Source organism: Alligator sinensis, unplaced genomic scaffold (assembly GCF_000455745.1).
Source record: "Alligator sinensis unplaced genomic scaffold, ASM45574v1 scaffold1107_1, whole genome shotgun sequence".
Lineage (NCBI taxonomy): Eukaryota > Metazoa > Chordata > Crocodylia > Alligatoridae > Alligator > Alligator sinensis.
Window position 1 is genome coordinate 329,199 of NW_005842787.1, and position 21,371 is coordinate 350,569.

The 21,371-nt window shown below is 42.1% G+C and overlaps 1 protein-coding gene across 1 annotated transcript in view; it reads right to left on the minus strand.

The window, feature by feature from the left end:
* LONP2 (lon peptidase 2, peroxisomal) overlaps window positions 1-21,371 on the minus strand; it is a 78,462-nt gene that overhangs the window by 9,052 nt on the left and 48,039 nt on the right. The window contains exon 11 of the mRNA XM_006034971.3: window positions 8,892-9,034. Within this exon, the coding sequence (XP_006035033.2) occupies window positions 8,892-9,034 (143 nt within the window). The remainder of the gene's footprint in view (window positions 1-8,891; window positions 9,035-21,371) is intronic.

Consider the following 21,371-nt stretch of genomic DNA (forward strand, 5'->3'; position numbering starts at 1 on the left):
ACATCTTCAGTCACAAAACCCATGGAGTCAAAGGCTTTGATTTTGTGTGAAAATAGCTTTGCTTGCTGAGAACATCTGCCACCGCATGCCAAAGACCAGGCTGGAGAGTGTCTTAGAAATCTAAACGTAGGAACAAGTCATCTGGCTCTGCCCTGACCATTAAGTATTCCAGTCTTTTCCATCAAAATGCCCCAATAGCTGTTAAAATACGCTCAGGCGTTTCACAGCCATACATAGGCCTTGCTTTCTGCAACAAAACACAAGAGCATGGACTACTTGGATCTCTAAGGATCATGCAGTTGCATCATTACAGTTTGTATCAGGTTTAGTTGGTGTTAATACAGTTCTTATGTATTAAAATCTTAAATCTTGTGATTAAAAATCCAGGATTTTTAACCAGTTTAAGTAAGATGAAACGGTTGTTATGCTGCTTATTTCACAAAGCAGGACTCCTCCTATGGAGGCAAAACTGACAATTCAGCATTCAGGCTGGACTCCACCGCCTCATAAAAATACAATTAGATTTGAAAATAAAACAATTTCTTGATGTTCAGCTTTCCAAGCCCCCTTTCCAATTTCAAAAGTGCAAAGCAACTTTTGTAAGTGAGCAAGTGTTCACTCTACAACCGATGCCACTAGCTACTGCCAAAAGGATACGTACAATGAAAAGCTGGTTCAGTTTCCAATGCAGTCGCAGCCAGCTCAAAGGTATGACACAAGCTCTCTTCCACATGAGCAAGAATAAGAGTTAGTTTCATAGTTGGTAGGGTCGGAAGTGACCTGAGGAGATCATCTAGTCTGACCCCCTGCCGTGGCAGGAAAGAGCACTGGGGTCAAACGACCCCGGCCAGATGTTCGTCCAGCCTTTTTTTAAAGACCCCCAGGGTAGGAGCCAGCACCACTTCTTTTGGAAGTTGGTTCCAAGTCCTAGCTGCCCTGACAGTGAAATAGTGCTTCATAATGTCTAGCCTGAAACTACCGTCCACTAGCTTGTGTCCGTTGTTTCTTGTAACTCCCGGGAGCGCTCAGGGGAACAGGGACTCTCCCAATGCCTGCTGGTCCCCCTTGACTAGTTTGTAGACTGCCACTAGATCCCCTCTCAGCCTTCTCTTTTGGAGGCTGAACAGGTTCAGGTCCCTTAGCCTCTCCTCGTAGGGCCTGGCCTGCTGCTCCCTGATCATGCGGGTGGCCCTCCTTTGGACCCTCTCCAGTGTATGTTATGTTAGTGTAACATACATTTGGGTACTTGATTGCCTTACGCAAGCAAACTTAAATGCTAATGCTCCTTTGCAGGGTGCTGTTCTTTCTGGTTTTGTGATGTTTTGTCTGATGCTGCCAGGTGCTCTAGACGGCAGTAGAGTGGATTAAAAGACAACTCTACTACTTGAGACTGGCTCCTGCACTACATCCTGCTTACATCTCCTGAACAGGAGGTAAACTGGCAGGATGCAAGGGCATAGCACAGCGTTTCCCAAACTTCTGGGGTTTACACTCTACCATAGCAGAGCCAGCCACTCTTGCACCCCCTGCTTCAATGGTTTGATGCTTCTGTGCATACACAGCATTTGCACATTCAAGCAGTGCTCTTAGCTGCACCACCCCCTTAGGCACCTTCTTCACCCCCACATGGTGGCACACCGAGCTTGGGAAATGCTGACTCAGTATCTTTGGACTGAGGGGAGATGTTATGCTGTTTGCATTTAGGTCAAATGGCTTAAATAAGAATAGTTGCTTCTTTTCTTAGAATGTGGTTTGTACATAAGAAACTTGATTTCCCTTATTTGGCATTCTTAAAAGGAACCAGGAGAACAGATTCTGCTGGAAACTCTTCAGGATGGAAGTCTAATGGAAGCCTTTCAATCCTTGAAATTCTTCAGCTACAATACTCTACTACTCTTCAGTTGGTACGAGGATACTCAACTTCAAACGTATTTCTTTCCACAGCAGGAAGGCAACTCAACTAATAAACAACCAAGGATCGTTTGATCTCTGCATGGCCTGAAGTACTTAAGAACTTTCCAACATTTAATTTCTCTTGCTCTGGATACAGACCAGCTGTGTGACACACATGCCTTTGACCAGCTCAGTCATGCCTTTAAGCATCTCAAGCAGAATCTTGCACAATGAAGCAAGAGTACTTCTCCCCACCTGCCTTCTCTTTACAGCAGTAGGGGGCCAAACTTTTCTGCAGGCATGCCACAAATCAAGCCTGTATCCTCTCCAAGTGCAACTCTGTTCCCTCCCTGACCTGCCACATGCCACACAGGCTGCCCATGTCACTTGCAGGTGAACCAGCCCTGTCCTAAAGAAGGGTGCATGCTGCTGGGACTAGGAAAACAAGGACTTCTGTTCTCAGTGGTTCTACTTGCTGGCACTGACACTACATATACTTCATAACCCTCATTCCTGAGCAAAGCCTCGTACCCTATCCTCACACTGGGATAAGCATCTTCCGAGTTTACAAACAAGGTAACAAATTGCATTACATGAATTTAGGTAGATCTGGGAATAGAAACCATGTCTCCAACAACAGACACCCCAAGTGACACCTACTTTTCACCCACCATCCTTTGGCAGAAACCAGCCACTGACTATGGAAGGTAAACTACCTGCACTATATTCCTGAAGGAGGGTCCTATCCAGATCTGGATAAGGTCCATTGGCAGAACAGTGGGAGTAGGAAGCTAAATCCACACAATTTTAAGCTGAATTTGATTTTGGTTATTACATTTTTGGTAAAAATGTCTCACACAGCTACACAAAGCTTGGTTGCTTTGTGGATAAAGACTTCGGCCATTTCACAATTGCTCCTTTTCCTCACACAATGGCAAAGGAATTCAAATGAGGATACAGGTACACTTTCAAAAATAACCAAAATTAACTAGTCTCCAAAATCAGCTGATGGCAAATCTGTTCAGAAGTGGCTGGGCCTCCTCTGGTATTTCAGGTGGAGAAGAGAGAGGAAATCCAGCTGCATAAATCAACTACTTCTTCAAGGTAACTATCCCAGGCAGAGACGAGACCAACCTGTGTTCTAAGCCGCTTGGGCATAACCGGGTTAACAGCCATTACCATATTTGTTTTGGGTGTGTAGGCAGGGTGAACAATTAAAGGTCTTAACATTTAGATGGAAGATTTTTTTTTTTCCTTTTTTGACTGTCTGCAGAGTTAAAGGAGAAGAAACATTAGCAGACTGCCCACAGTTTCAAATGTGAAAAAGAAAAGAAATGAGGTGGGGAAAGCACAGGAGCCAAAATCTAACCTCATTTAATAGACTGCTGCCTTCCAGCAAGAGTGGGAGTGAAGACTGGGTGTGGGTTCAAGAAAATTAAGCTCTGTCCTTTTGCATTAAGCAGAAGTATGGAAACCCCTCGAGCACTTAAATCTTTGCTCAAAAAAATACTGGTGGAAGAAATCAAAGGGTCAATGCTCTGGGAGTACTTGGCTTAAGCGTGACCATCAGACTGATACATTCCCCTCCTGGGCGTTCTTCCACCCACTAGGTGTAAGTAGGTTGGCCAGAGAAGAGCACTGCCATTGATGCACTATCAGATCCCCTGAAACATCCTGACATTTTCAGCACGTTACCTGCTTCATTTCTACACTGGCAACATGGGCAAAAGCAGAGGGAATGATACTGAGAAAACATTATATTGTTGTAACAACACTGCTTTAACAGGTATAAAAGTAAAAAGATGAATAGGATGTAGCAAAACACCACAATAAGAATAGCACATTAATAAAGAACTATTTGAACTAAAGAACAATAACCTTGACTCTTGTGTTTGTAAGTACTGCTTCAGTTTTGAAACCCATTCAAAACTGGTCTGGTTACAGTGCTCTAAGTAGCCAATGGTTCCTTTCAGCCAGGGATGGTCTCTACTTCCCTTAATTATCCCATAGCCAATTTTTCCAAACATTTATGGGTTAAAAGCATCTTGTTCACATTTTAAAATTCTTTCATGTAATAAAACAATAGTAGTCCTCTGACTGCCAATTATCCAAATGCAGGATGTACTGTCAACCATTATGTCGTGTGGCATAAATGTGAGAGATGGAACTAAAAGAAAGAGAACTGTTCTAATAATTGCAGGAAAAGTTGAAACAAACTGAAAGGGGTTTGTATCAATGTTCATTCAGTATGTTTTTCATTAGCCAAACAATTTGAGTTTTGGTCTCAATTACTTTGGATCAGTGACTTTCCTACTGTGTTGTTGAGACTGCATCAGACCATGATTCAGACTTATGTGACCCCTAACTGAGGTTTTAATTGGAGTGTGAACCTGTGAGATTTCAAAAGATGTAAATATTAAGCAGCAGCCTTTCCCATGGTCAGTATTCCCTATAACTAGACTGCTTTATTCTCTCATTATACAGTACTCTAACATTTTCACATTCACCTCCATTTTGCTGTTTATTACCAATGATCTACAACAGGGATTGTGTGTTTTGGCATGCAGTAAAAAGTTATTCCACATGGTTAATACCAGTCTAAATGTGCCAAGAATGCTGGGCTAGATCCTCAATGGCCACAGTGAGTATTAGTTGCCGAGTACTACCACCAAAAGGATAGTCTGTAGTCTATTTTCTCAGGAACCAACTCTAGTAAATAGTACTCAAAATGGTATTAATGTCATAATGTGCTCAAAAAATACTAATGTGCTGAAGAAATTTAAATGCATCTGCACAATATACTAAAGACGTGATTAACAGCCAGATAAAATATTTCTGTTCACTTGTTAGAACCAATCTAAGATCCTATTATGCCTATATTTTGTGCATCTAAATCTCTTGTGTGAACCATGGTATACCAAACTTCAGAATCTTCCTCAGTTATAACTGAGGGTAGGATTTGTGGAGGTTGTCTTCAGATACAGGAACAGTTAGGATTAAAAAGCAACAGAGCGCAATTCTAAACAAATTGCTTGATCTTTTATATTCCAAGTCTAATGTATTTCCTACACTTAGAAACCTCTATATTTTAAAACAACCGTTGGCCAAAAATTACTTTTATCCCTTGTTACTTTTCAAGTAGAATACACTCATGGAATAACTTTAAAGATTAGAATAAACCTCTGTTTTTATTATTTCACAGAAAAGGCTTTTTTTTTTTAAAAAAAAAAACAACCCCATACTCAGTCCCAAGGCTGTTTTCTCTTTGATTACGAACCCATGATTCCTGCCAAGACACAGGATTAAATGTAAACAAACAACCTACTTCAAAACATTTTCCATGAAACACTAAGCCAGGGGTAGGCAACCTCCAGCACGGGTGCCAGAAGGTGTCACGTGAAGGCATTTTGCTTGGCACGTGTGCCTTGGGATGGGCAGTGGGGGAGGGGCTGGGGCTATGCTGCCACAAGGATTGGGCCCCTCGCAGTTCCCTCCATTCGCCTTGGCATGGCAATATCTCACAAATCGAGGTTGTGGATGTTATTGGCACTCTGCCCAAAATCCTTGCCAAACCTTGCACTAAGCTATCACTTTTTACAGAGAAAACAAAAACAGACAAAAAACTGTTTAGAAGTAATGCAACAGAGAAATACTGTTTTAAAAACAATGAGCATAGTTAAAAGGCCATTACACACTAACACCTCCCTCCCCTCATTCAAGGGAAGAAATATTTATGTAAAAAAAATTCTTCTGCGGAATCAATATGCAAACAAACACTATATTGGCTCATGTCACCATGTTTAAGATAACAGAATTCCCACAATTAACTCCAGCATGTCTGATTTACATCAGTGTAGCTGACAAATACATACTGCATTCAAAAGCTTGTCTAAGTTTATCCCAACCATGCACTGAGGATAATAAAAGGTTCCACCCACAAAAATCCTTGCCTCTTGGATATTTCCTGGACCATCATGGCTACAATATCACTACTGCCATAATGTGTGTGCCAAGATATTTTCAAATTATTTGTTAGCATTTGGAAACTATCTTGTTTCTCAGGAGAGTCTTGATTTTCACCCCTTGCAAGACTAATCAAGCAAGACTTCCTTCCATGCAAAAAGTCATTGTAACATCGTTGTCTTAGGTAGTTTCCTTCAAAAGTGCCAGGATACAGAAGACCACCATTTTTATATGCAACCCAATATATTTTTAGTATCTAGAACCATGCACCTTCCATGGTATGTGACAACTTCCATGGTATTATGGCCTTCCCTTCCCAGTTCAGTACTCCATCATTCTACTCACTCCACCCTCACATTTCCACATCTGCAGAGGAAATAATTATTCTGGTGAGGTTTCAACTTGACATTGAGAACATTTTAGTAACTAAACTGAATCAAGGGGGGGTTTAGAGAAATAAGTCTTCCAAACTGGGGCTCGTGAACATATAGTAAGAGTAATATAATGCTTCCAAACTTGGGGAATGGTTGAAAGCTCTGAGACTATGTTGTGCTAGGATGCATCACAACAGTATGATTTTAAGCTGGTGTTAAAAGTAGTTCCAAAGCCTCACTACAAGGATTTATTCCAGTGAGGTTACTCACCTATGGCACCCTAGGGAATCAAGGTTTTGTTCTTTAAAGGCATTATGCAATGACTGTTTGTTTGTTGCAAATTAACTAATTCTACAATTACAAGCCAAGTTCTCTTCTATCCCTCTCTATTGGGAGATGTCAGCTACAATGATAGGGATACTTTATTAAAATAGCCCTATTTTTAAAAGTATTCTATGCTATGCTATGTAGTTGGGGGGGGGGGGGGGGGGGAGCAGATCAATCCAATCTCTTTAGATTTTCAATTCCTCATTGCCACCAACTGACCTAGAGACAGTGAAGGCAATTCCTATTAATCTTATTAGAGATGACAATGCAGGTCAGTGGTGAAGCTCTTAAGGCCAGCTAGACAAAAATGCACCATAGGTTGACCAGGCGTACCCAGTATGGAATGATTTCTCTGAGAAGCACTATACTTCTTATTACATAGGAAGTCACAGAGTCTTTTGAGATAATTCATTAGAAAGAAAATTTCACTGTTATAGAAGTCAAGGGGCCACTTGAGGAATTAAAAAAAATAAAAATAAAAAAACACCTGAACCAAACTATCTAGAAAGGTTCTGGAGCCCACCTAATACTTACGTACCCTGAGACGGTTAATGACTGCTAACCAAGAACATTATCCGTTATCTTGGAAGATGATCCTCTCTCAGTTACATTAACTATTAGTTGTTTCATAAGCAGTAACTTGTATGTTTACCAAGGATACATCTGCATTTAATTCAAATTGCATTACATGGAAAACAAAGAGAGAGACATATACATTCCAGCCTGATTAAGGACTTAAAGTTTTAGATTCCTCTCTAGTTCTATAGAGTTCTAGTTGGTTACGATACTCGATTTCCATGCGTTTTCTTTTTGTCACACAAAAATTAAACCCAGTCTTTATATGGCCAAGTTGGAGGCTGGCAGATTCATGAAAGGAAGCAGAGGCACAAGTTTTAACAATTGTGCACACAAAAGAACATGTGCACATACACGCCCACTTCACCCCCCGACACACAGATGAACATCCCCCCCCCACACACAACCCATTTATCCAAACTTACATAAGAACACAACTGCATATCAATATGCAACTGTATCTGCATATTTCTGCTTGTGGTATTAGACGCCAAACTTTAAAAAATTTACTTCCAATATTTATCCATGAAAAACCTCAAAACTTTTAACACACTTGAAGAAGCTTAAATTGCCAAAAAATATCCGAACTGCAAACAGAGCTGTTTGCAGCTGATTCCAACTGATAGCCAACTCTAGAACTGGTTCCAAACTGGAATAACCTCTATGGAAGTTACAGGATACAGACACTTCTCTACTGGAGAAACAAAGCTTCTTTAATGCCACACATTCTTCTCCCCAATCCCTGCAACCCTTTCAGAGTCTGCGCCTCACATTACAAGAAGAGGAAAAGGAAGGTCAAAGGGAGACCACTAATAAGCTTCTCATCTTTTGTGTAAGTTTCCTCTTTTATCCTTGTTTCCACTTCCCCTAGGGATGACTCCTTCACTGCTCCCCTCTTCAGAATGAAGGAAGCCAACAGGGCGTTTCACATCTGTCACTGTTTGCTTGCCTCCCTGCGGTATGGGACACCGACTTATGGATTTCATAGACATTAGGGCTGGTAGGGACCTTGAAGATCAAGTCCAGTTCCCTGCCCCAGGGGCAGGAGTTCTATAACCACCACCTGCTATAAAGTCAGTTTACCTGGATCAAAAGGTGAAACAGAAAACGACTGTAACGCACAAAGACGAATCAGTAGTAGTTGGATACCATCACAGCAGACCATCACGAGGAAAGAAAGCAGTCTTTATGGAACAGGAGGGGAAGCTGTGGTGGTCAACATTTTTTTTGATAACTAGGAGTCAAGTTATTTTAAGACGTCTGAGAACTACTGACATAAAATGGAGTGGTGGTTTTTACACCTACAAAACACTGGCTGTTTTTAATTAGGAGCATGGGTTCATTTTATGGCTCCTGCCTCAGAGACCGGACATTTGACTTCTACTTTGGGCTTCTTGCCTGAGACGAGTAAAAATAAAATTATAAAAAATTCTTAGAAAAACAACACATCCTCACTACAGCTACAGGAAACTTTACTACCATGCAATCATACTATTACATTATTCTACACAACCAATTAACATACTTACTGAATTTTTTTAGGTGAAAAATAAATCTTATCGCAAGCAGACCAGATCAAAAGATGCAAGGGAAGTGGCTTTGTGAAGGGAAGGAAGCAAGGTCTATCAATGACAGATTTAAAAGAGATATAAAAACCACACAAACGTGGGTCACCAGCAATAGGACAGGAGAACTAATCACAATAGACAAGTTTGAATGGAAAGAAATGCTGGAAATGGAGACAATGAAATCTGTTACCTCCATTTCATACATAGGTGGCCCCAGGATATCTTTCAAAGCATGGAAATCAATTAAAATTGGCATTTCAGGTGGAAGGGCGAGATCAGCTGTATCACTGATGGACTCGGTTTTTGCATCTTCTGTGACATGATTTCTGCTGTCTAAAAGAAGAAAAAAATGAAATGAAGGACATTACCTATCATATTGCATTTCTCACACATGCATACGTACTTTAACACACTCTTTATGAGCCCAGAGAAAAACCCACTCTCAAAGGAGAGAAGCACAGAGAATTTTATAAACAAATCTAAACTATATAAGTCTGTCTGTCATAAATCTTGTTTTGCTAGATTTAAAAAAATATTTAAAACAAGATGGTGTGCCCTAAAATTTCACTATTAGGTTTAAATATTTTACAATGGCTCTTAATCCAGAGGCAAGGGCAAGATAGACAGTATTAAAAAAGCACTGCAACAACTAAATGGTTTAATGCTTTATATTTGGTATCCATAGAACGAAATGTATGAGGTTTGCTTTGATTTTCACGTTTTCGTAAAATTCACACATAACAGTACATGTGAAATATGATCTTTGGGTTCAACTTGTAGAAGCGCTGCCCTGAATGTGGAGGTACAACAGTTGATTTTCTTAACAGTACTTTGTAAACATGGTCAATGCTACATACTATTACAATCTCTTTCTCAAAGAGGTAAGATCTTGAATGTTTCATGGTGATGCTTACCATGAAACACTAACGAATAAAACTGAAATATTTTGGCCAGTCTTGGACCCACATGTTCTTCCTACCTGCCTACATCAGCCACAACTATCCTATCTTATTTTTGCATTAAATATGATCTGGCTTAGTAAATACTAATCAAGTTTTATGTCATTTGTTGCTCAGTAGCTCTTACTTCCCTTCTCCTTCACCTCAATCCACAGATTCTATTCCTAACTTTCAAGCAGCCTGCTCAGGCACTGACACCTGCCAGTCAGGGACAGGAGCAGCCTGCTACTTGGAGCACTGAAGAAGAAAGCTGCTTCTGGAATACAATCGGAGCTCATGAGATCTTGACCTGCTAGCTCTCTCATGTCATAGGCATTCAGATGGATCCAACGCATCTCACCATTCCTACTGCAACACATGAATGCTCAAATAATGCTTACTCCTCAGATTCTCTCTCAAGTAACTGTTAAAAGCATTAATCTGCTTAATCCTCCATTCAGAAAATCCACTTCCCTGCTCTATACATTGGCTAGTTGGGCTCAGGGTGTGTCCTGACAAGCACCCATGTGCAGGGGTGCATGTTTCCCATGGACAAATAGCACATATGTACCACTGCTATATGTCCCCAGGGCATGCCTCTGCGTGCACACTCTGGTATCTGGCAAAGTAACCTAGGTGGGGTAGGGGAGGCTCCAGCAGCCTTACCTGGGGGCCTCTCAGGGCAGCAGTGGCACAGAGCGAGCTGCTCGGAGCCAGGTCAGCAGCCAGAGCATGATTCTGGCAGGCCAGGCTCCAGTTTCTGGCACCACACGCTGCTGCCACATGCGCCTCACCTTTTTTCCCCCGTGGCTGTCAGTGTCAAAAAAACCTACCATGCTGCTAAATAACAGCATGGCAAATGGGTGCACATGTGCTGCGTGCAGTTTGCAGGGCCTCAAACCTCAGGATTTCAGACCCTGCAAACTGCTTGTGTATGCTCGTCCAGAGCAAAACAATTAAAAGATTACATCAACTCTAAGGGTGCACCGATAGAGAATTTTTGGGCCTATACTGATGGCCGTATCAGCCAATACCAAACCGATTCCGATATGCAGCCAGGCGGCATGGAGAGCAGCGTCCAGCTGGTAAGTCTGTTGTGGGGGAAGGGGCGAGGGGGGAGGGGTCAGGGGAGACACCAGTCAGCAACCAGGGCTGGGAGGGCATGAGGGGCACATGCCCCCAGATCTGGTGCGGCAAGGGCGGGGCTGTGCCGAGCCCTTCCCAGCTGGGGGTTGGGCAGGGCTGTGCTTGGGTGGGTGGCAGCAACACTGGGAAGGGGCTACAGCAGGTGCTGCAGCTGCCCCAAAATTTGCTGTAGGCCCCTCCCAGTGTTGCTGCTGCCCACCCCGAGCGCAGCCTGGACCAGCCCCACACTGGGAAGAGCCTGGCGCCACCCTGGCCCCATCCTGCAGCAGCAGCCTGCCCTTGCCCCACATGCAGATCCGGGGGCATACACCCCCAATGCCCTCCTGGGGTGCGTGCAGTGGCAGGAGCTGTCACCCCCCCTACACACACACACCCCACCTCTGTCCCATGCCCCAGCCGAGCTATGCAGCGTCTGCCCCAGCCCCATTCCCTCCCTCACTGCTGGGGCCTTGATCTGAGCCCTGCCCTTTGCCTCACAACAGACTTACCAGCCAGACCCAGCTGCTCTCCACACTGAGGAGCTGTGCTCCTGTTCACCTGTGTGCTGTGCTGCACTGTGGCTGCACATGCACAGGACATTTCATCAGTAGCATTATCAGCCACATCAGCCAAAAAAAGCCAATCGCTGATACAGTCTTTTCCTTATATAGGTGCCGATCCAATATGGGACTGATGTATCAGTGCACCTCTAATCAAATCATTTCAGCAAGATACTGACTTGGTTCACTTGTTTTACCTTGTCATCAATCTCAATTCTATTATACCTTTGTTGGATGTTCCTTCTCTCTCCAAGTTGCCCCCAATCAAAACACTTATAAACAAATACTTGAGGAACCAAGAAAAAAGGACTGCTCAAGGTTAGAACCCTAACCTTAGATTCATGAGAATAAGGTGCAATTCCTGTCTTCACTTAGACTTTTTGTGTGACATTGGATATGTTATTGCCTCTTTGTAAATGTAAAATAGAGATAATATTTCTCTATTTATTTGAGATGTGGTGAAGCTTAACATAGTATGACCTGTTTAACCACTACTGCAACAGGTACCACAAAAGCATTGGGCTACATCTACACAGCACAGCATGGAATCCCAGCTATGGATGAACTTGCACTGAATGTGGTATATCAATTGAGGCAAGGTACTGCACTCATGCAGCTAAAACTGTTGCTGGAAGCCAAACTGGCTTGCTCAGTTAGCTCTGATACCCTAGCACCGCACTACATTTGTCAGGTAGACCTACCCAGAGATTGCTCTATTTGTGCATACATTATTATTTGCACTGAGCTGCCTGGATGAATAAGTCAAAAGAATTTAAATATAGTAAGTGCCATTACTGCTTTACTTGTGCTCAGCCCCCACAGACACTTGCATACAGAAGCGACTGTATGCAGAAAATAGAAGTATAATGACAATTCCCTATCGAGTTTGGTCCAGATGTTCAAGACTCATTACAATTCTCCTTAGAGCCCTGGGCCATGGTTTAGTAGAACATTTATTAGAAAAACAAAATGCTAGAAATATCTAGGTGTTTCCATGGCACTGTGGCTGAACATTATGTGTGTGTTTGTGGCAGTGCCTTCATGCCCTTGGGCTGACATCATGCTAGGCACTGTGCATGTATATATATACTGACAATAGCTTTCTTCCCCATAGGATCTTGCAGGCTAAGAATTTATTTAAGAATGTGTGTATTAGCAGGTAGTATAAGGAGTTTCAAAGCCTACCTTACAATCCAAGCAAATTAGTAGCTGTTGCTGGTTTGATAGTAGAATTCTTTATGTAGATCCCTTTGCTCTGAAATATCTACCCTCTCCCATTCAAATGGGTGGGGTTTTTATTATTGTAGTAAGAGACCTACTGTTCTTCCAACATTAGTGCACTCACATAACTTCTTCAAATATTAATCAAAGCTATATATGAGCAGCTCATGGTGAGGGAGGAAAAACAGGCCTAAGTTTATTGTTTTCTAACTGCTGACCCTTTGTACACAAGCAGCACAGAGTTGGCTCCACACAATTTTAAGTGGCAGAACAAAGGAGCAGATGCTCTGTGCATTTCTTGAGCTGTTTGGATGGGGATGATAGTAAAAAGTAATACTTAAGTTTCATATACTCTCTGCTTTTAAGCAGATAAATAATGATGAAGATATATAATGAGGAAGTGAGAGTATTCAGGGAGTTTAAATGCAACTTGTTTTTGTTCTAAGATAGGATATTTTATGAGAGGAGATATGCCCCCCCAACCAAGCAAATATATAATTTTCCCTAAGTGTATTTTTGCCTGCTTTTATTTCACCTAGATCTTTACATACAGCTGAGGCTGAGAGGCTTCTTGTAAACAAATCACTAGTTAGTTGTTGAAGCCATCTGCCCTATCTAAAAAAAGAATCTTCTTCTTTATGTTTAAATAACCTATTTAGTAAATCCTATTTTATAATCTACAAGAATGACATATGAACTCAACACTTCCTAATCTTCTATGCAATTAAGCTCAACTCTGACCTTCTGTTATGAAACTGAGATTATTACATTTATGTTAAATGTTCAAAAACATAATTACAAACAATACTAATATTTTTGCTTAAATGATATCATCTCAGCTTATCCTCTTAACAATGACAAGTGTGTGCTGAATATGAAGAATCCACAAAGCACCAAATAAGATTTGCATTTGTTAGTAACATATGAGCACCCACACAAAAAGGCACAGCTATAAATCATAAACATAGGTCAAATGACAATCCACTTAACTGCCTAGAAATATTTGTTCAACTGCATTTTAATAGCTTATTCAAGAGAATAAGGTAACATATGGTCAACATTTCTAGAATCATGAATTTGGGATGTGTATTGGGCAGAGTAAGGAATTGAGGGAATAAAATAAAAGGCTTTTTATAAAGGACCTATGCAATAAAAGGGCAAAAGCTACAATAAAAGCTTCAGACTGTGCTGAGGCTACACTTCTGTATTACTACTACAGCATTACTTACTTCAGAAAGAAAATGTAATGAGTAATTTAACATAAGTTAAAAAGTCAACCCATTTTAGATTCTTCAAAGCCAAACCAGAAAGGCAGAGATTTTGCTTAAGATTCTTAAGCAATTCTCCTATTACATGACATATTCTTCCTTTCATCAAACTTTGGCTGAACTACATGCAAATAATTCAGTTTAAATGTCCAGAAATTCACTTAAAACCATGGCAGAAACACTAGAATGTATAGTTTATGTATATTGTGTATATTAGATGTATATTAAACAATGCCATAAAACTAAGAGAAATCTGAGTTCAGCTTTCAAGACTGCAGTTTTTTTCTCGAAGCACAATGAAAGTGGAAGCTGTGTATAGCTTGCTCGTTCTATAACAATATCATATCATGTTCTAGTAAAACAACAAGTTAGAACTGAGTATGGCTCAACCAGATTGTTTTAGAAATGGATTTTTGTTTATGTCCACTGGACAAAAACAAGACAGAAAACAAATATAATTTAAAAATTGTTCTCGTTTTCATTAGCACAAGGCACTGCTTTAGTGCAACGTTACAAAAGATGGACAACAAGGAAAACATCAGCATAAAGGAGGTTTCAGGCTTACATGCAAGAAGAAAATGGCACATTCCCTTCTCCTTTGGTAATTTACAATATTACCACAAAAGCCACAGAGCACAACAGACTACAGACTTAGTATACACCCACACTTCTCTATGTTAACTAGTAAATTCACAAAATAGATTTTTACATGGTAGTGAAAAACTGAAAGAAACCAGTGGGTCATTTTCTTCTTCAAAATATAGGGAATTTGCTGGGAAAGTAGTTAATCAGGGGTGGGCAAAATATGGGCCGCAGGCTGCATTCGGCCCATCAAGTGAATGGATCCAGCCTGCAGGCGGGCAGTGGCTCCAGCTCTGGCTCCGGCATGGGCTGCCACCTGCATGGAAGCGGAAGCATGAACCTACCCAAAGATGTAGCATGCCCCACCCCGAGTCTGGACACAGCCGGCAGCTTCCAGGTCAGGGCTCTGGGCACAGGAGGGCAGGGCGTGCTACAGCTGCAGTGGGTTCAGGCTTCCACGCTGGTCACACCCCACAGCTATAGCATGCCCTGCACGCCTGTGCCCACAGCCATGACCTGGAAGCTGCCAGCTGTGTTTGGACAGATGTGGACATGGCTGGGGGAGGCACAACAGCTGCAGATGGGGGGACTGCAGTCAGGAGAGGGGGCTGGTGCGTGGTAAAGCTGCAGGGTGGACTCCAGTCAGAAGAGGGGGCTGGTGCGTGGTAAAGCTGCAGGTCGGCTCAGGCTTCTGCATGGGGGGAGGGGAGAGGGTGTGGCCTTCAACAAGTCACCAACACTCTTCAAGTGGCCTGCCAACCCAAATAACTGCCCATCCCCAAGTTAAATACTTGTATGTCTCATGATTCTTTAGCATGAGACCGTTTTACAGGCAATATTCTACTGTATGCAGATAAGACAGTTGCATTCATTAGGTATCTATGCAGTTATATGTACACAACTAGTCTCTCCCAAAACCATTCAATTATCTTCTTGAGAAATGTATGTGGTGATATTAGGAAAACCACAGAGATTTAGCTTTGGAAAAATGAGCTATCCCCAAGTTCTCCACATGCACATGCTTTAAGTCAGGGACAATATCAGTGTCAACAGTAACCCTAATACATAAAATATGTTTGGTCAATTCATTTGGCCAGTGATTCTCAACCAGAGTGATGTGGCACCCTTGGGTGCCAAGTGATCCATTGAAGCCTGTCCTTAGGTGTGAGGAGATAAGCAGATAAGTGCAGGCTTTGGCTTGTCCCTGCCTGGGTGATCCCCCACCTCCACTGTCAGGACCCTCTGGAAGGAGATAAGCAGTGTAACATAACTTAATTGTTTTAAGTGGGTGCCATTCAAGTCACAACACTTATAGAGAGGTGCCTCAAGTCCAAAAACATTGAGAACCACTGAATTTGGCATTCTGCACAAATAAAAAGCACTGCTGATTATGGCCAAGAGAGCTGTCTGTTATTTTCATTAAAAAACAAACTTTTACATTAATAGGATGAATTGTAAGTGCATGGAATGACTATCCTAGAGAATGAAGGCTTCCATTTAATTCCAAACCAAGACTATTGAGCAAATGAGATCTATGGTACTGAACTAGGATTCAAAGGATCTGAGTTCAATTCCTGTTCCTAGCACTGATATCCTGGAAGGCCTCAGGCAGTTCAGTTAGTTTCTTTTCCTTTTCCCCAGTCCTGAACAGGGAGCTCTTTGGAGCAGGGATTAACACGCTTTATGTGCATAATCCCTGCAGAGCACCACTGGGCCCTATCCTCAGTTGACACCTTTAGGGACTACTTTGTGATGCAAGTAAATGCAAAACTTTTAAAAACCAATTCTGTAAAAACAAGTTTTCAACTAAAATACATAAGGGATGCATCTGCACGTGCACTTTACTGCAGAGTTGACTAATTAGCTTCACAGTAAAGCATCACCATCTATACGTGCACTAGTATTAGAGTGCAGGAAATTAATTAAATCTGCCATGAGATAGTATTGTCAGGGACTGTTGGACTCAGTACTATTTTACAGTAGAGTACTAAACTGTGCTGCAGCGCAAGTATAAATGGTGACAGGGGCTGCCTGGGACACGAGGGTGCTACAGTGCGGAGCCAGGCAGCAAGCAACCCCCTGCCTTGGAGCACAATTCAGCCTGAAACAAATATATTGCAGATTTTTACTATATGCTTCATCTAAGAATATTTTTGCTTTAAACACCAGCCTGAGCTTGTCATATAATAAAGTACTGACAAAGCAGATAACACATTAAGTGAAAAGCAGCTTGTAAACAACCAATGAATGACAGCATTTAGGCTTCTCTGGCCTATAGCAAAACTGCCGCGCCCCCCCCGAGATTTGGGGAGCAGGCCAAACATTACATTTCTGCTGATTCGTTAAGTACATTAAACACAGTGCAACTTCATTCAAAACACACAAGTGCCTGCAGCCAGTGTCTTGGGATTTGCTCTCATCAGATTGCATGAGCCAAATCCCCAGCACAGTGTTAAGGCAGGCCCTGGGCTGCTGGACGCATTTTTTTGGATACCATGTAAAGCAGAGGCCCTAAGTACTTCCTGCAACAGCAGGGTTGTTCTATCACAGGAGTAGGCAACCCCCAGTACAGGTGCCAGAACATGACATGCGAAGGCATTTTGCTTGGCACGTACACCTCAGGGTGGATGGCGGGGAAGGGGCTGGGGCTGTGCTGCCACAACAAGGATCAGACTCCTCATGGTTCCCCCTCCATCTGCCCCTGGTTTGCCAACATCTTAAAAGTCGAGGTGTTTTTGGCATTCTGCCCAAAAATGTTGCCAACCCTTGTTCTATCAAGTATTCTCAGGCTCCATCTACACTAGCAAAACAACCCTGTTTAATATTTGGGACTCAAATGCTTTATTAACAAGTCAAAAACCACAAACTAAGATGAAGTCGATCACCTAGACTAAATCTCATAATAGTTTGCCCTGGCGTACAGATAGCAGCTGTGTTACAATGGCATGAGGCAACAGCTAGATTTGAAGTCTTGCTTTCATAGGACAGACATAAAATAGTCTTCTGTTAATTAGTTTTGGTCATTACATTCTACCTGCATAATGTTTTCCTTCTAGTTTGAATCAGATGAGACAATGTCCACCTCCAGCCTAAACTCTTGCAGAGTACTGCAATGCAACAGTAAGCACTTACTGCACCGTGTCCTACAGCAGATGCACCCAATACTTGGTGGTGTGATTCTTACGTGCCAGAAAAAAGTAACAGTTCTTTCTGCGTAAAGAGACACTGCATGAATGCAAGAGTGCCTTTAAACAGTAGCTAGATGCTTTTTCCAAGGAGATGCTTGGAAAACAACTGCTGGCTGCTGCTGACCTTTATTTTATTTCAATCACAACTCTCCCACTCTCTAGCTTGGTCATAAAGCCGAGTGGCTGTAGGAGTGAGGAGACAATACCAAGTATTCCACCCATACCTTTCTAGAAAGCTCTACATTTAGTTAGGCAGCGTCTCCTTCCATCAGCTCTATGAGTATCCTCCACTTTCACGCTAAGTACATACAGTCAAAAAGCCTGAGGCTGAATCAATTCAATCTTCGCAGGTTTTTCTAACGTCATAGATTGAACTGATAACAAAGTGAACTAACGTTCACTTCTGAATCAGGAAAGGCAGCCAGATGCCTGCAGTGGCCCAGTCTGGAAGCTGGAGGGTGCTAGAGCACGCCTACCAGCCTGCCGGCCACTGCCAACTGCACCTGAATGCAGCCAAATGGGGCCCATCCCTGATTGGCTGCCAGCGCAGCAGGGGGTGGGGCGGCCAGCAGTCCCTCCAGCCTGGGGTCCAGCTGGCACAGGGCATCAGCCCATGTAGGGGGATCCCCACACCTCAGCGGGGGTTCCCCCACCTGGGGTAGGGTTTCCTGAGCCCTGCCACTGGTGCAGAGAGAGAATTCCCCATTCCATCCCATCCGTTTGTGCAATCTGGCACCAGCTTGGCCCTGGGCTGCAGGTGGGAATCCCCCCTCTGCACCAGCAGCAGGGCTCAGGGGACCCTACCAGGGCCAGGGGAACCCCCACTGGGGTTTTGGTATGGGGATTTGGGGCCATGGGAACCTCCCCACCTCTCCCATCTGCATGACTCATGTGGGCCCAGTGAGGGAAACTCTAGCACACCAGGGCTCAGGGCCAGGGGGAGGCAGGCTCTGTTCCCCTCCCCACTGGGCTGACAGGCGCAGGCAGGAGCAGGGCTGCAGAACAGAGGCTTTGCTGCCTCAGCTCTGTGACAGCTTGGAGGCAGGCTGAGCCCAGCCCTGCTCAGCTGAAGCCGACAGCTTGGGCCAAGGCTAGCCTGCCCACACTGCCAGGTGGGGCGGGGAGGTGCAAAGGGGGACTGTGAGTTGACTTGAGTCTGGAGGGGATCTAGGGCAGAAGTTTAATAGACTGGTTTAACCTAAATCAGTTTTGAAACAGGTTTATGTGCTCTGAACTTCTGTTCTGTTACAGGCTTAAACTGGTTTCCAATCACTTAAACCAGCTTGTGTGTAATGTCTGTTCCCAAGACTTTGAGTTTAACTAATGAAATGCAATTCCATGCATTATATATTATTATTGCATGCGCACTGCCTGAGTGGGGGGAACCTAAAACATATACTACTAATATATATTTATTTTAAAATTAATGACATGTACTAAGAAAATACAGTTTGGTATACATATATTATCTGTATAAATATTATAAGGGTATAAAAGTACTATTTTATAAATGTCAACATTTGCAAAGATTAACTGTAAGCTCCACCTGCCTTCTAGACTCCCTTTCATTACACAGTGTTTGCCTGCTGCCAGTTTAGACCTCACAAACACAGAGACAACTGTTCACAGCTCAATACTTTTGGTCCTGCTCCAAATTGTGTGTCAACCAAAAATACTAGAGTTTCACCCTGTTTTGAAGCACTTAGCTTGCAATTACTTTTCTAGCTGGCAAGACTTGCAAGACCAGCACTAGTTTTAACATAGTAAATAACTCCCTCACCATATTACTTGAACTTTCTAACACAGCTCCTTCTTGTTCTCTATTTTAATAGTAAATAATTCACTTTATAATACAAAGAATTCTACTATTAAGGTATATTTTAACTGTTTCATTAGAAGCCTTATGAAAATACACTGAAACTTTATTCCTTCACTCATCTATTAAAATAGTACTTTAAAGCATATTAAAAAAATCATGTGGCAATTTTTTAATGTAAAGAGATCCTAGCAACAGGACACTGCAGGAAGAGATACTTGATCTAATTTTAAGGGGCAATACAATCTGGTTAATCTGTCATTCCCAGAGTGACAATGATTAATTATCTGACACTGACTAATTATCGATATTTAATTTTTTTTTTTTTACTTTTCACAAATATATTTTGCATACTGTATCACAACAGGAAAGAATATTTTTACATTCATAACAAAGAAAAATATATTATAAAAATTCTGTGGACAAAATTGTACACATACTGGCTTCTTGTGTCAAAACCCTAAGATTATACAGATAAATACTTAACATACAATTTCTTGCTACAAAATTTCAGAGTGTTCGGTCTGCAAGAATTGCATGATTACGATGGAATAAAATATTCAGTCACAGACTTATGCTTTAACTCATCACTATAACAGAAGATCACCATAGAGAAAGGAAGTACTGATCGTTTATCTCTTGTTGAGCCAAGAAAAGCCAAAAACCTATCCAGTGTGTTTTGAGTATCACCTGGCTTGACAGGCATTTTGGAGAGCATTTTTAAACAGATTTATTGACAGGAGAAGTCCACTCAGACTTAGGGGGCTGGATGACAGGGCTCCTGATCTAAAGGACTGATTTTTATTAGAGGCAAACTGTGGACCCATGGTAGGGAGTCTGGGGACCTGGGTGCCATTTCCAGCTCTGCTTACTGGTTTGCTGGGTGATCCTAGGCAAATTTATCTCACTTTTCCTGTGCCTTACATATTTGCCTGTAAATGGGGATAATGTACTGACATCTGTAAATAGCTTGAAGTCGCAATGAGGACAAGTGCTGTAGCAAAAGCTTGCTATTGTGTGTATAGTACACGCTTATATGTTCTTTAAGGAATATAAGTACGTGGTAAAAATGAAAGGTGACAAAAAAGCCACACGGAACAGAATAAATCCTAAAGGTCTGGCACTTTTTAATAAGTTTTCTACTACAGCCCAACTGGAAAGAGAGAATTCTACATGGAGACAGGATGTTTGTTTCCAGTTTCATCATCCCATCTTGCTGCACAGAAACTCAACCTCTCTCCCACACCCCCCTCACAGAGTTATCAAAAGTTGACACAAAACAATGACACAAAACAACTTTAAAACACAAAATAAGAGAGAAGCCAGAGACTCGAAGCAAGTTTTGCAGGGGTTGGTATCCCATGTTTGTTTGGTTTGAGAGAATGTGGCACAATGCCTACAGCTGGCAATAGCTATAACAACATCATCACTGCCAATGGAAAACGAAGGAGAGAAAAAGCCTAGAAATGAGGTAAAAGTTCAGGCAGATTGAGTCACTTAGACTTAAATTACAACTATAAAACAGCATTCTCTTCCCTCCCTCCTTGATTGTTAAGGTTTGCATTTGCTACAGAATGGTTTCTCCTCTATGGTTGCTGGCAACTCACCACCTTGATTGACCAGATTTTATATTTGGGATGAAATAAGCAAAAAGGTTTGATACCAAATGAAGCTTTAAAAAAACAAAAACAAACAAAAAAATCACCCCAGCACAGCATTACTGTTATTGGCTTGCAAGGTTCTCTTATCAGAAAAAAAACCCAACAGTAGATTAGGTTGGCCAAAAACAAAAATTCAGGGGTACACTTACTAAAAAAGGGGGCCACCGAGGGTACACTTATTTAAAAAAGGTTGAAAACCCCTCCTCTAAAGAATGCAAAGAACAAATTTACTCAAAAGATTTTGCTGCACTTGAGGGGCAGGGCCCATGTTATTAGAATCCTGAAAAACATCAATGTACGTGGAAAAGCCC